This window comes from Anthonomus grandis, chromosome 22 (assembly GCF_022605725.1).
Source record: "Anthonomus grandis grandis chromosome 22, icAntGran1.3, whole genome shotgun sequence".
In the NCBI taxonomy this organism is placed as follows: domain Eukaryota; kingdom Metazoa; phylum Arthropoda; class Insecta; order Coleoptera; family Curculionidae; genus Anthonomus; species Anthonomus grandis.
In genome coordinates, this window is record NC_065567.1 from 6,070,583 (window position 1) to 6,087,371 (window position 16,789).

General features: G+C 34.1%; 1 protein-coding gene across 1 annotated transcript in view; it reads right to left on the minus strand.

Moving 5' to 3' along the window:
• The window catches only part of LOC126749128 (neurofibromin), a 91,604-nt gene that overhangs the window by 26,380 nt on the left and 48,435 nt on the right, over positions 1–16,789 (minus strand). The window contains 3 exon segments of the mRNA XM_050458775.1: positions 5,190–5,458; positions 5,508–5,766; positions 9,848–10,837. Of these exon segments, the coding sequence (XP_050314732.1) occupies positions 5,190–5,458; positions 5,508–5,766; positions 9,848–10,837 (1,518 nt within the window).

Consider the following 16,789-nt stretch of genomic DNA (forward strand, 5'->3'; position numbering starts at 1 on the left):
AGAAGATCAGATTAATCGACTTGGGGGTAGTTATTATTTTATAACTCTAGATATGGCTTCCCGATTTTATCAGGGAATTATGGATGAGACTTCTATTGAGATAACAGCTTTTATAACGCCAGAAGGGCATTATGAATACCTAAGAATTAGGGTTTAGCGAGTTCCCCTGTAGTTTTCCAGTGGTTAGTTAATAACGCCTTAGGAAACTTAAAAAACTATAGCTTTTTCATAGATAATCATTCCAAGTAAAACCATCGAACAGCGTTAAGAAAGTTTAAAACTGGTACTTTGTGCTTTACGCAAAAATAATTTAACGTTAAAGTTAGATAAATGTGATTTTTTCAAAACATCTATTGATTATTTTTACAGAGAATTAAGTAAAGAAGGTGTACGTCCAGGGAGTAAAAAGAGAGCTGCTTTAGAACATATGCCTTCACCTAAAAATGTAAAAGAAGTAAGGCATTTTTAGGCCTGGTTACCCTGCCAGGAATTGCGGAAATTGGTACGAAACTTTGCACATATTGTTGAACCACTAACGCGTCTTACACGCAGAGAAATCCGATGGTCCGGGACTAATGAACAAAAAGAAGATGTAAATAATATAAAAAAACATTTGTCATCTAGACCTGTCTTATCCATATTACCGATTTCGCACTGAAGTAGGTTCGTTATCCGGCATCTACATTTTCGTAAAAAAATATCGTAAAATCGATATGCATTTGTGACATATTATGGTCGGTCAATAAATTGAGTCTTTACTGATTAGTGTATAGTGAATGTTATCGTATATTAATATGGTGGCGCGGCTGATGTACATTATCAAATTGTTCTACTGTATATAGGGTATCTAATTTTTATCTTTGAGTTTGTAAAGTAGCTACAGGCTAGACTGCGCCAAGTTTAAATAATACAGGGTGTTATATAATTTTATATCTGAAATTACATTTCTGATGCGTATAGTAGCAGTATAGATTTTTTTTTAAATATGTTATGTTAAAAAAATCAGAAAGCGTAATAAAAGTGCTCATATGTTGATCAACTATATGCCATATATAACATATTATTTTTAAAATAAACACATAAATAGCAAATTAATACTTTTTTGGCCAAAAGTTTGGAACCTGAATGAACTAATTTACATAATGACATTTAGACAACATTATTGTGGCATTTTTTTATCGGAATTTATGACTTTACTGCGCATTTGTAACATGGAATCAACGAACTGTTAGCTCAGGTTTCATTTACAGTATTATCTCCTGCGACACACCAGGAGATTCGTTTATGGCTTCCTTTATGGCTGAAATTTCATTATTGATTTTTACACTTTGACAATGACCTTGCAGATAGGTTAGGTTAGTTTTGTTGTGAGTGGGGTAACTTGTGTCCCCCCACTGCGACCCAATATCTATTGTGGCTTACTTCTAACTGTTTATACTTTCCCAACCAAGTCCGCCCTCTTTAACAGTTCCATAATTTGACTGGGAGAACCATTTTTCTCTTCCGTCAACCATTGTCTTCCGCCTCAGGTAAGGCGTTGCCGAAGATGGGCTGCCTAATTCTCTCTAGTGCTGGACAACTGCATAGGATATACTCTGCAGTCTCGTCCTCCTCCATGCATAGTCTCCATTCGGGGACTTTCGCCAAACCAATCCTATTCATGTGATGCCGCAGTCTGCAGTCGCCGGTATACATTCCCATTAGGGCTTTTAGGTGCTTCCTGTTGAGTTTCCTTATGATTTCTGTTACCTTCCTTCCTTGTTACGTCCGGTATGAAAGCCTTCGCATGATTGTGTCCTGGTAGTCCCTCCCAGCAGCGCTTTGCTTTGTTGTGCCCCAGGTTTGAGATTGTGTATTTTGCCGTATTATAGGCAATGCCTAATGCTAGTTCTGGACCTATTAGGTCGGATTCTGCTGCCTTTTTGGCTAGCTTATCAGCCGCTTCATTTCCTGTAAGCTTAGCATGTCCCGGAATCCATGTTAGGGTAATTTTGTTCCCTCCTCCAAGCAGTATGAGCACGTTTTTGCAACTTCATATGGCTCTAGATGTGCAGGTAGGGAATTCTAGCGCTTTTAGAGCCGGCTGACTGTCACTGTAAATTCTGATGGTTCTGTTTTCAAGTTGCATTTGATTAAGCATTCTTGCACAGATTTCAGTGGCATGTACTTCCGCCTGAAAAATTGCTGAGTGTTTCCTAAGGCAGATAGATGTGTTTGTCTTTGAGTTAGTGCAGTATATGACTGCTCCTACTCGAAAATTTATTTTTGGAGCCGTCTTAATATACTGGAATGTCCGTTTTCTCTAGTTCTATCCGTTTCTGATCCCAGTTCGCTCGGTCAGGTATGCTGACGGTGTATGAACTTTTGTTTAGTATTTTTCTTCGCATTTGGTCTGATGGCATACGAAGTCTGCTCTGATTGCAACCTTCTCAACCAGTTCATTCAAATTTTGTTTGCCAAGATGCCATTTATGAGATGGTGCACCCTGAGAGTAGTTATTATAGCTTCCCCCTGCAGGTATATGTGCAGAAGAGACCTTATAGATCACTCGCAATCCCCTTATACATCACAACAACCAGATTGCGAGAATTCTCCTCAAAGCCTAAGTATTGTAAAATGGTCAAAAGAAGAGTATGCTCTAAAAGTGTTCTTTATTCTTTTCAGTAGCTTGAAAGATATCGTCTGTAACCTTACGGTTGAAGAATAGCAACTGTAGAACCTAATGAGTCTTCCCGTAATATAAACATTTGTTGTCGTCTAAAAACAGTCACAATGAAGACCCTGTTTTTCTCCAACTTGTTTATTAAAATTTGATTTATAAAATAATGTCTTGTCAATAAGCATTTAGTTATGAGTGCAATTTTTTTCTTGAAGCAGGAGCATCAAAAATTGTTATTTAATTTTTTGTGAATGCCTGTTCTTTAGTATTTATAGTTGGTAAGAAACTCAGTTCTATTAAAGTATTAAGTCTCTGTATATGGCTTTAGAATCAAAAAAGTAATTCAAGTATGTGGAATCATCTCCCAAACCACGTCTTTCCCAAACATCACATCTTGCAAAAATATCCAGACACCTTCGTAGCACTGGTGCTACTCGTGATACTCATGTAGGCTAGGGATTACCCTTTCGTGTCACGTATTTAACATACAAACATAAAAAAACGCCCTCAATCCGAGAAAAAATCGTAAAAGAGATACGATCTCTTCTCGACAAATTCTAGCCTGGAATATAAATAGACTCCTCATCATCAATAAAGTTAGTTAACCAGGTTTCTATGACGCCCACAAAATGAATACTATGCTTGGTCATATATAACTTAAAATTATTAAATTTAGGTACCAAAGAGCAAACTATTAATTTGCGTTCATATTAACTTATTAGCCATGACTAAATTTCTTTTAAAGTCTCAGTTAATAATGCATACCTACATAAGTATATATCTTAAATAATGAAACGAAGAAAAGTAATAATTTCTTTAAATTCCATATGCCTTCTAATTACTGTATACCTATCTCCAACAGCTCTTTGTACCAAAATCCTGTCATTTCTGTGCGAGAAGTACTTATATGTACCCTTTAATTATAAAATCCTCATCCATTTTTTCCAAGAGACCACACAAAAGTAAACAAACAAACAAAAAACAATGTCACGGTCTCATAAGCAAATTTTATTGGCTACACGTGTTTCGCCCTGTATAAGTAAGGCATCATCAGGTCTAAAAACAACTAAAAGGAATGTTTAATATAAAACCATTTGCAAAATAAAATAAATCTACCTTACGACCTACACATACACTGTAAAACTAACAACAATAATAAACAAAATAGTGAGGTTAGAAACACAGGCCTGATGATGCCCTGCTTATACAGGGGGAAACACGTGTAGTCAATAACATTTGCTTATGACACCGTGACATTGTTTTTTGTTTGTATCTTTTAATTCCTATTTTTTCTTTTTTAAAGCAAGTAACTTTATTTGGTGAGTTCCTCTTCCATACAGATTTTTTTCTCTTTGCGCCTGGACCGTAATGGCCGTTGCTTTAAATTCAGAGATTTTAGCGTGTCGTTTTCTTTGACCTTAAGACACATATTTTAGAAAAATATTACTAATGTTTAATAATGTAAAATTCTTTGTTCTTCATATAGGAGACCAGTAACGCAAATATTATTACAAATTTCAGCAGATTCATGTATGCTTAAAACTATTTAAGTCAGTCTTACGATTACTGACTCTTTTTTAAGTTGCTGATTGTATTTCGCTCTATACTCCCCAATAAGCAAGAGTCATGTGTCAAAATTCTCGGCTTGTTTACTTGCATTATTCGGGCTTCCCGTAACATTTAGTAACATTCCTGTATTTCGGGTGAAATAGTCCCCTTACATGTCCCATAATGCAATTTAAATTTTTTGCCTATTATTATAAGTCAACAAATTAAGTACCATATTCAACTAATTCATTTGATGACCAAGAAAATTAATTGATATGTTATAAGTTCAAATAATATCAATAATTGCGTTTTAAAAATAGTTTGGGATGATTCATCATTAAATATTCCTGTAAGAAAAGTTCTTCTTCACGTTAACCTTAAAGGTCTGAATCTTCAAAATTATAGTAAAAAACGATTTCAGAACATCGTCAAAAGTTTTAATGGATCACTCTTATGAAAACATTATATCTTCCTTTAAAATATTTTTAAAATAAATAAAACAAGCTTAAAGCTATTATTTAAAGGTTTATCGTAGCAAAACTTGAAAACTGGTAGATAGGTTAACCCGCTAATAAGGGATAAAAAAACGTTCGAATTTTAATATTAAAGGTAAATAAGTTCAATTTTAAGTCAAAGTGACATAACATATTAAAGTTGTTTTCTTTAAGCAACATTTCGTAAGATGCTTTTAAAATCTCTACTAATATTTACTGGTAAGTAGGTACGGTTATATGCTAAATATGTAATAAACAATATATTCAACAAATAATTTACCAATAGAAAATGCCAATAGGCAGCAATGAAAGAACAATACTGTTAAAATGAGTTAATGAGTGTCAGATACAATTAACTACACTACACATAAAAAAGGGAATTGGAAAAAAACACATACACACAAAAATAGAACAAAAAATCAAAATACAATTAAATCATTGCCTGTTAAAAAAAAATAAAAAAGTTAAAATAGATAAAAAATATGTACCTGATGTTGATTACTATTTGGGGGTTTGTTTAGACGCGCCTGCGTAAGAATTGATTGATCTAGTAGGTCACATGATTTTTGTCGGCGTGTAGATGTAGCATTAAACACGGTACTTGATACTACCGTAGTCATTGGTTGCTGACTTGCTGATACTTGTGCATTAGAATCTCCTAGGAAATTTTCCTGTGATAATGAGTCAGTCATGTATCTTGGTATTGAATGTTTTACGTGACACCTGCTTCGTACTTCCTCAGAATAGCCGATAAGAGCTAAAATAAAATATCTTAATATCTTACTGTATGTCCGAAGAGTTATTACCTGTTAGGTATGCAACGCTGTCTGGTGTTACTTCGAACTTATCTTTTTTATTGGGTTTGGCGATTATTGATAGAAGCATTGTTAGAACTCTTATTGTTCTGGATACGGTAGTAGCGGTGGGATGTCTATATCCCTTAAGCAAATGACCAACAAGAGCGAAATGAAAATTTGTTCGAAAGCTTAATCCAACATTATGATCCATCTGCTTAAAGAATGATTCTAGCGGATCCCTAGTTTGCATCATGACTTGTTCAAGAGGCTAAAACGAGTAATCGATTTAATGTTTTGTTTTAAAAACAAATGTTATACGATATATTATGCCCATTATTAATTAATGTTTTTTTCATTCTTAACAGACAATAATTATAAGCTTTCATTTTAAATTTTTTTCTTGCATTTTTTCATATTCACTCTATTAGTCAATTAGCTATTGTAATGTTTTTAAGGTCATTTTATTAACCATTGCACCTACAGTATCGGATAAAATTAAAACAACTTTGAAAATATTTACATAAATTGTTTATATTGAATTCCCTACAAAATGTTTTATAAAAATATGTTTGTTTTCCAGGCAAGAATGTTGTTTGTGTACTGTACAGTTTCTCTTGTGCTTCAAAGTCGAGATAAAAAGAAGATCATAAAAACAACTGCGACAAAATTAAAGCGACTTAAAAACAAACTGGTTTTAGTATTGTATGAGAAACTGTGCAGTTGTGAGGTTTTTATTTGAATTATTCCCCGTTATGCATTATTCGATGGACCTAAAACGAAAAATTATTGATGCCAATTTATCAACTAGAGTTCGAAAAGACCTTATATCAAAAATTATTAAAAATCCGAGGTAGGGTTAGGCGCTAGAGTATAAGTGATCCAGGAATGTTTTCGACTCAAGTTTTTAGTCGCGGTTGGTGACGTAAACGTGTCTTCCAGGGCTATTCAACGTCTTTTAGTGGATTTCGGATTACCAGCGAGAAAATCAGCCAAAAAACCCAAGAAAATCAAGAAAAACAGGACCGCAAACATTTTCTTGGTTTCATCAAAACTGGACCACCCACGATTGGAAAAAGGTACTTTTTTCTAATAAATCTAAATTTCTTATATTTTCAAATGACAAAAGACATCTGTAAAAGGCTCTGCAGGCTTGGCCCAAAGTACGTTGCTACTACTGTAAAACATGGTGGCGGTAATATCTTTACGATAATACGATACGATAATACGATAAAGTAAAATCTAATGTGAGATAAACTTTTTGCCTTATAGCTAATAGGACCTAGACCCATAATGGACAGGTTCGAATCTGTTAATACAGGGTGTCCCGAAATTAAATCGCAATATTTTACCAGCCGCATCTTTGTCTAAAAATAAGACAAAAAGTCCATATACAGTATGGTTCAAAAGTGCGTCGTTTTTAAGTTACAGGGTGTTTTATGAATCATGTTAAAGATGGTTTTTTATTAATATATCCGGAACGCCTAGTTGTAATCTTTTGAAATTTTCAACATTTACTATTGGTTTTATTAAAAACTGATATTGCAACCATTTTTACCAAAATGTATACAGGGTCGTGTAAAATAAGTGGTCGGTAAAGTTTAAATTGTTAAAACTTTTTTTCTAGCAACTCTGTGATAATTTTGGTATTAGAAATGAAAAGAACAAACATTTTTACATAAAAAAGGTGCTCTTGTCTAATTTCGATAGGAGCTTCCGTTTTCGAAAAAATTAGATGTATATGTTTTGCAAAGAGAACGCGTAAGTTATTTTGGTTACAGTACCGGTAGTTTGTTAACAGTTAATAAAATTAAAAAGCATCTTAAAAATCCGTTGGGGATAAACATGACCTAAGACTATCACAAATACTATAAATTGTTTTTCGAGTTCAATTGTTTTTTTTTTAATGTAATTGAATAGGTAAAAAAAAGGAACAATTAATTTATTACGTAAAAAAAAACACAAAAACACCAAACAAAAAAGCACAAATTACAATAAATGTTCAAAGTGGTTTCCATTTTGCTGAAGACACAATCTTGCCCTACGCGTTATTGCGCGAGTAGCCCTTAAAACCAAAAATGGATTTCTCTTTATTTCATTAACAGCCCAATTAATCCTTTACATCAGTTGTTCACGGGTATTTATCTCCACGGCATATACGAAGTTAGATCTGGAGATCGAGAAGGCCAATTTATAGGACCACCTCGACCGTCCAACGTTCAGAAAAATGGTTATTCATCCACTCACGCACATTGCGACCAAAATGAGCAGGTCTTGTTGAAAAATCATGTTTTGGCGTAAGATAAGAGGAACTTCTTCCAGAAGCTCCACAAGATTATTTTCCAGCATATGAAGATAATTCTCCGAAGTTAGCCGATTGGGTAATTCTATCAGGCCAATAAGTTGGTCCCCGATTAATCCCGCCCACAAATTTACCGAAAACCTTCTTTGAAAATTACTACGCCTTATGGCTCTTGGATTTTGATCTGCCCAAAAATGCATATTATGCATGTTAAATGCAGTTAACTCAAAAATCTTGGACCCGCTGGTAATGAAACGGATGTAACCCTTGGGATCTTAGCATTCTTTCAATCTAATAAAAATTAAATTACTATCGTAACAATAACTAATTTTTTTTAATTACTTACTATAGAGCGAGGGATATGTGTGGCTCTTGACACATTTCTTATACTTGCCCCCGGATTTTCTTCAAAAAATTTTAAAACATTTTCTAAATTATAATCTTCTTGTGGTCTGCCTTGTCCACGAGCTCTTTGAAAACTTCCGTTATTGAATACATTTCGGTGAGTGTTTATAAAAACTTGACGATCTGGAACATGTCTTAGGGAAAATCTTCGGCGATACTCACGGACAGCCGTTAAAGAACTGCCATTACACAAACCATAAACAAAATGCCTGTCAGCTAACTCTTGATTTGTAATTGAAAGAACTCGTCCATTATCTCAAAGAGACCTACGTAACTAGACCGAGACTTAGAGCTTTCATTTTTTTTTTCTCTTGATTTGTAAATCTATCCATAATTTTTGAAAAATGAATCACAAAAAAGAACTAATTTACTTTGCCAAAGCAAATTTAAAAAATGTGAAATGTCAACAAAACTTTAAACAAAATTTAACAAATAAACTAATTGTCAACAAACACAGCCAACTATTATTTCACAAGATGTTATTTGTAGTTACTTTTTGAAATACCAATTCATGATTTATTAATAATTGATTTTTTCGAAAACGGAAGCTCCTATCGAAATTAGGCAAGAGCACCTTTTTTATGTAAAAATGTTTGTTCTTTTCAATTCTAATACCAAAATTATCACGGAGTTGCTAGAAAAAAAGTTTTAACAATTTAAACTTTACCGACCACTTATTTTACACGACCCTGTATACATTTTGGCAAAAATGGTTGCAATATCAGTTTTTAATAAAACCAATAGTAAATGTTGAAAATTTCAAAAGATTACAACTAGGCGTTCCGGATATATTAACAAAAAACCATCTTTGACATGATTCATAAAACACCCTGTAACTTAAAAACAATGCACTTTTGAACCATACTGTATATGGACTTTTTGTATTATTTTTAGACAAAGATGCGGCTGGTAAAATATTGCGATGTAATTTCGGGACACCCTGTATATTGGAAAACATAATGATGCCTTATGCCGAATGGGAAATGCTTTTAAAATTCACCTTCCAACATGACAACGACGCAAAAATTAAATGTGTTTTAAAGTGGCCACCGCAATCGCTAGACCTAAATTCCATAGGAAATCTATGGGAAATAGTGGAAAAACGTGTTCGTCGATCACAAATACATAATGCCGATCATTTGTTTGAAGAAGTCCGTTTAACGTAGAATTCCATAGATGAAGACGTAATAAACAATCTGATAGCTTCAATGCCGAAAAAATGCGATGAAGCCATTAGGAACAATGGGTACTGGATAAAATATTGTTTTCTGTAGTTCTGTATGTACAGATTAATTTGGAAACAATATCAAGTTGCCTAATTTTGTCGTGACGAAAAATCTTTATTTTAGTTATTTTAATAATATAAATAGGATTGTATTAGAAATCACATGTAAATTTTATCATATTTTAGGTGTGTTTCATTTAAACTTTACTTACTAATTAATTTAAAACATATATACCATAACATGTAACTTAAACTCAATTATTCAAAAAGTTGCTCTAATTTTGTCCGATACTGCATGTAGTCAAAAGTAAAAAAAAACAGCAATCAAAATATTTATGATTTTTTTGAGAAACTATTTTTGTTCTTCACAATGCAAATTAATTTATATTCAAATAAGTAAATCTTTGAACAAAAACTTACGGTATCTTCAAATGTTCCTTGAGAATCGAGTGTATGCAGATTTTGTTCCAAAAGAGCTAATCCTACAGCATACAAATTTGTTTCGTTTAGCTGCAGGACTGAAACAGCCACCCAAAATATGGATTTGTGAATTGGAGAATCGGAACATAATACTGGTTGCAACCTAGTCAAGCACATAATAGCAGCCTCTAAAAGAATTATGTCATTCCAAGATTCTAGTGCCTTAATCATGGTTCGCATAATCTGAACTATTTCACAATCATTAGCATTTTTAGAAATGCATCCAAAAACTATTAAAGCTCTGGGTTGTAGAGCAGGGTTATAACAATAGGCCAAACTTTTCGCTAAAATAGTCCATTGACTTAACCAATCGCAATCTTCTACTTGCCTCATGCAAGCTTCAAGAATTTCTAGAAGTGCGTCTGTGATAACTTCTAGCGAACCAAGAGATACCCGCTCTCGTTCTTGCATAACCGCGTTTGATGAAAGCTTATCTTTATCACCATGACCAGCTGGAGCGGTAGGTGTTGTATTAACTGTTTGACAAGGCTGACCGCATGTTTGGTGGTGACACTGGGTTCCGCCACCACAAGATACTATTCGCGTATCTAGATGTTTAATTCCTAGCTTAAAAGCTGTTACTGCAGCATTTTTAACTTTGCTTATTCCAAATAATACATAATATTTTGGAAGAGAAAACTCATCTAACGAAACACGGAGAAATTTTTGAACTTCGTCAGAAAATCGTGGTTTAGTGCAAGTACATAATGAATGTATTATATTCATAATTAAGCCATGAGTAGCAGCTCTCATATTTATTGATCCGGAACATACTAAAATGGTGGCGGCATGAAAAAGATATGGCAGGTGTCGCACAACGTCAAGGCAATTATTGAATGAGAGCATTAAAAGATATCTTGCTAAAACGGTCAAATCCTCCCACATTGGATTGCTTTCAAGGGCTGTAATAGGTGGTATCCCCTCTGGAATCTGGAAAAAAAATAATGAAAAAATTAGATGGTACTTTGCTAAAATCTGTTCCTAGTTTTTCAAATAGACACCCTACCGTTTACAGGGTGGGTGAATCAAAATAAAACAAGGCTAATATTTCATGTACCGCTTGTTAAAAAAAAACTGTCGGACCCGTCGATTTTTATTTTCGAACATGGGTAAGCTCCAACCTATTAAGTGGTACCTTATTTGAAAGGTAATTGAATTCTCCTTTCAATGCATCTTTTTTTAAAATTGTATGCAGTTATTTAAAAAAAAAATTCTCTTTATTAAACGATTTATTGCTTCTTGAAAAAATATCAAGACCCGTTAATTTTTATATCAAAGAAGTCTTTTCGACGAACTTCATTTAATATCTCAATTTAACTTTAATGGTCATCAATTCTCTTTTAACAACATATACAACGTCAACCAACATAAAATGAAGTGTAGATTTATTGCTTAAAACTGTAAATTCTAACTTTATCATTAAAAAAAGTAATAGGTACTAGTTTTTTTCTGCTGTGGAACGCTGTTTGTTTACAAATTTACGTTTTTTTTCTTCCTTAGAAACTCCAAGTATAGTACAGTATATTTATATTAATTTAGTATTCTGAAGTGTTTGTGACTAGTATTTCGAAATTTTATTTCATTCTAAAATGGTTTGTTAAACTACAGAAAAGGTATCGCTGATTCATCTGTATTACGAAAATGGTAGATGTGCTAATGTTGCAGCTCAGATATTTAATGAAACGAATCCAGATAAACCTGTTCACCGAAAATACATAATTAAGCTAGTGGAAAACTTTAGTAAAACAGGATCAGTCAAACCGAAAACCAATCGCTTTAAATCGATGGATAATTGGAACGAACCTATAGAAATTGCTGTTTTCGGCCACGTTAATATGGACCCTACATTAAGCACCAGGCAGTTACCTTTAGCGCGTGGCATATTTAATACGAGCATTCGCAGAATATTAAAAATACATAAATTTCACCTCTAAAAACTTGTACAACAATTGAACGAAAATGATTTTGAAGGATATTTCGAATTTTGCGAAATTATGACTGAACAGAAAATAAATAATCCAAATTTAGTGTTTGGAGTGTTTTCGTGTTTTCTAAACGGAACTGTTAACCGTCAGAATGTTCGATACTGGTCTGATGAAAATCCACATCTAGTCCACGAGGTTCTCGCTCAACATCCTGAGTCATTAAACGTCTGAGTTGGAATTTATCGCGATTGTTTATTATATATGGTCCTTTTTTTATCTAAGAAAATCTTAATGAAGAACTGTATCTACAATTATAAGAAGATTTGATCTATCCTGCGAGAAACGATAGAATATAATAATAATGACATTGCCCAAGAGTTAAGATTTCAACAAGATGGTGCACCTCCGCGTTGTACCCTTGCTATTCGACAAAATTTAAATCGGACGTATCCTGGTAGATAAATCGGTCCAAGAAGAGCACCAAACAGCACAAGGAATAGTGGCCCGCAAGATCACATAACTTAAAACCCTAAGATTTTTGTATGGGGTCACTTAAAAAGCAAAAGCCAGAGTCAATAAATGACTAACGCCATCGCATCATTGATGAATGTTGTGAACCAGAAATGATTTATAATATCCGGGGACATTTTGAACAAAATTTTTATTATTGTATTGATGCAAAAGACCAAAACTTTGACCAAACAATGAATTATAAACAAAATTTATTTTTTTTCCTTATCTTCGATGATAAATGTAATAAGAAATGTAGAAAATTGGTTGTAAAAGAACGTTGCTTGTGACAAGTAAACAAACTAACTTATTAGCTCTGACAAATTTTTATTAAATCCTTAATTTGTAATAACTCACAATCAGTGTTTTGTGATTTGAACAGTTAGATCAAATATTTTCACACGTGGTTAATATATATATACCACTTTATGTCAGTACTACTAAGATATGATAGAACGAATAACTAATGGTTTATTCTATTACACGTCAAACATTTCTCCAATTTCTTTATTCATATCAGAAAAGAGCATAACGACTATAAACTGCAGCGTTGCCAAGTCATCTGAGTTCTCCTTAGATAAACGTAGTATGTACATTACAGGATTTATACAGTTAAATAAATAACGTTAACGTTAACATTAACATTAGCTCAAATGTCGATAGGATCCAATCAGACTTAAATATTCTAAAAGAAAAGGTCGGCAAGCAAATTTCAACCCTGGAAAACAAGGTGCAGACCTTGGAGAATGAAATCGCTATTTTAAGGAGTCGCTTGCTTACAGTGGAAAAATTATTTAAAAATAAAAATCGTATCATCAACGGGCTACCTGAGAGAGGAAACGACGACCCAGTTCAAAAAGTCATAGATATTGTCAACAATAAACTAGAAGTTGGATTGACATTTAATTATTTGTCTGTTTTCGCCTTGAAAAGAAGGAGTTGGGTAAATCTAGACCATTGCTTTTAGTATTTGTCTTTGGCATCAAGAGAAACGAGTGCTTAAAGAAACGTCAATCTCTCAAGGGTACAAATATCCTCCTGAACGAGGATCTTACGCTGGAATAAAGAACTGATCGCAGAATTTTGAAACTGAAAGAGGCAAGGGCTCAAGGTCGGCAAGCCTATTTAAAGGAAAATTCCCTAATTGTAGGTGGTGCTAATCTTACTTACGAGGACTTTATTAAAGCTGAAGGGTCAACACAAGATCCTGTCGAAAACTTACGTGCTTTCTCTGTTGGCGAGCAGTGCCCTAAATCTCCTATTCTATCCGTCCCAGTTAAAGAAGCCGGGAAAAACAAAGACAAAAGTAAATTAACAACGCTAACGAAGTTCGATAGGAAACGAAAGCTGCCACAGGTCTCTAGTCCCAGTACTCCAACGGAAAAAAGTAAAAAACGACAGGCTTCGTATCGCACGCGAGCCACATCAGTTTCAAACATCAAAGAAGATAGCATAAAATAAATGTAAGGTATTTTTCCTCATTGTATTTTGATTATTCGCTGTTCTACTGAGATCTAGTTTTACTGTTTTAATGAATGTGCATATTTTAAAGTCTGTGCATATATTTTTCTTGCATCTTGACTATTAAAAATATTATCATTTTGATTTTATATTTTTTAACTCAATGTAATTGGTGAGCGAGTCTTTAATTTTATTATTACTGAATGCTTTATTCTTCAACTCTATTACTTTATGTCATTATTTTATGTTAATTGTTATTTTATGGTTTCATGAAAATAGCACATTTAAATATTAGATCTATTTTCACAGGTTTTAATGAATTTTGTACTTTGGTCTTACAACATAACTTTGATGTAGTTAACAGAAACTTGGTTACATTCAGGGATCCCGTCAGCTATTTTTGATGTTCCTGGTTTTAGTATCATTCGTAAGGATCGTTTGCACGGAAGAGGCGGTGGTCTGCTCGCGTACGTAAGAAGTTCCCTTCCGATATCAGAGATAAATTTCGATTTTCCGATCAGTGAAAGCGTAAAATACTTATTTTTTAAGTTTGAATTATGTAATAAAGCTTATTGTATTGCCACGTATTATAGACCACCAAACTCCTAAATACTTGACTTTCTTAACGATATGGATAATATGTTTTCTTACATCTGTAGCACCATTATCTGCAGTGGAGATTTTAATATTGATTTTCTTAAAATACCTAACCCGGTTTTAACATGTTTGGATAAATACGATTTGGTACAGGTACTTAATGGAACCTACACGAATTGCGGGCAAGTCATGTACTTTAATTGATCCAATTTTTATTCCCAAGCTCTTAAAACTAAACTATGTGGGAACTTTGAATGCTGATACTATTTCCGATCATAGACTTTAGCTGCTTTAGTAATTTTAACCCCTTACATTTTAAGAATGATCTATCTTATCTAGATTGGCTTGCAATTGTTCGTACAGAAGATATATATGAAAAAATAATTATTCTTTATTCTTTTATTATCCAATTATTCGATAAACATGCACCACTAAAAATTAGAAAGGTTACCAAGCCAAAAGCAGATTGGTTGACCGGGATCGTTATTTTATACGTTTAGTTTAGGTACGTTTATTTACGTCTTTTTCAAGGCTGAAAAAGATACAATTGGTACATAATAGTGAAAGCAATAGTTATTAATACAATAGTTAAGAAACCACCCAAACAAAAACACAAATAAACGGAGACTAAAGCATAAAAGTTAAAATTAAGACGACTTACCAAATTTACATTAGAGGTTTACGTAACAATTAAAACCCAGTGACATCTCCATCATACATACACCACAGATACAATCGTTATACATTAAAATACGCAGCACAACCACTAAGTGAAACCAAAAAAAAAAAAAAAAAACACACAGCATAAAAAAACTAAAATTGGCTTATGTCACAGAATGATTCACAATAAATAAGTAGTACGTATAGTAATTATAGTAAATAATGGCACCTTCTAAGTCAGTGACAGTTTGGATTTATACCGCTTTAAGATGTGATTATATTGTGTACATAAGCCCTGAGTATCGGTTCGGTGATTAACAGAATTATGTAATTGGATGTGTATCATTTCACTGATATTGCGTTTAAGATAGTGCCTCTCTCTATCAACTATGCTAACATCATCAAAATTGAAGTTATGCCCTGTGGAAAAGTGATGTTGTGCTAAAGCGGTCTTATCTTTTTTGTTCATATTTATGACTCTACAATCATATTGATGCTGATATAGTCTGTTCTTTAAATGCTGAAATATCCAAATGTGCCTACATATTCTCAATGAGATTGAGGTCAGAGTTGTTCACACTGTTCATCTCTAAAAAAATCTCCACCTTAGAGGTGTGTTTCGTGTCATTATCTTATTGGAACATTTATTTTAGTGGTATGTACAATGCTATCCTCCATATAGGGTAGCATTATGTTCTTAAGGATGATAAATTTTGATGTGCAATTTTGTCGTCCCAAGCAAACTCAAGGAGGCTGTCATGGACATAAGTCTCCTAATGGATCCGTCGTACCACATGAGTGTTACCAGAAGACAATAGCCTTGGAAAAACCCATAAGGCTCTCTGGTTTGAAGGACTTAAAGTCGCTTGGTACGCTGTCGGTGTTACCCAAATATTTGAACCTAGCGCGCATGATTGCTGGGCATGATTGCCTATAATGTGTAGTGCACTATGTGTAGTTTCATCCACCTCTCAACACTAGCTGAATTTAGCTTTTAAGCGCAGTAGATATCTGGTGATCCCAGTCTAGCAAGAAAATTCGTATTTTTAGCATAGCCTAATTGGCCAGGCACCCAGATAAGCTGAACCGTGCAGCCCACCTTCACGAGTTCCTCCGGGACCTCTATGCACTTTAGTACGAGCTGGGAGTTCAGCTTTTCGGCCGCAATAGTCCGCACAGATTGATACGCCTGTATTGGTATGGTTAAAAGTTTAGTCTGGAAGACAGTAGCGTGCGAGACAGCCCGTAGTTCACCAAGGATATGTAGCCTATGCTCATTGCTTTAAATTCCACCACAAGGTTCAGGGGTGGAAGGCTCAAGAGTTGCTCAGTTATGCAAGGCGTTGACTCTCCAATTGAGCCCGAATTTTTGCTTTCTCCATACATAGCCACCAAACGATAGCCCCGTATATGAGAACAGGTTTGACCATAGATGAATATAAGTAGTAAAGGATCTTAGGAGAAAGACCCCAGGTGTTGTCGAAAGCCCTCCTCCGGCTCTTACGCGCGCAGCTTACCTTCTTATTTCTGAAGTGTGCGTGATCATACTGGGAGAGTTTGGAATCTAATGTGATTCCCAGAAATCGAACTGTTCTGGAGTATTGCTGAGTGTTTGTTCTATATTGACGTGTAGAAATCTATATATAATATATGCAAAGGTCCGACTCCAAACCCCGAATAACAACCCCAGACAGATCCACGTTTTAGTATGGATAATATGTATTGTGGA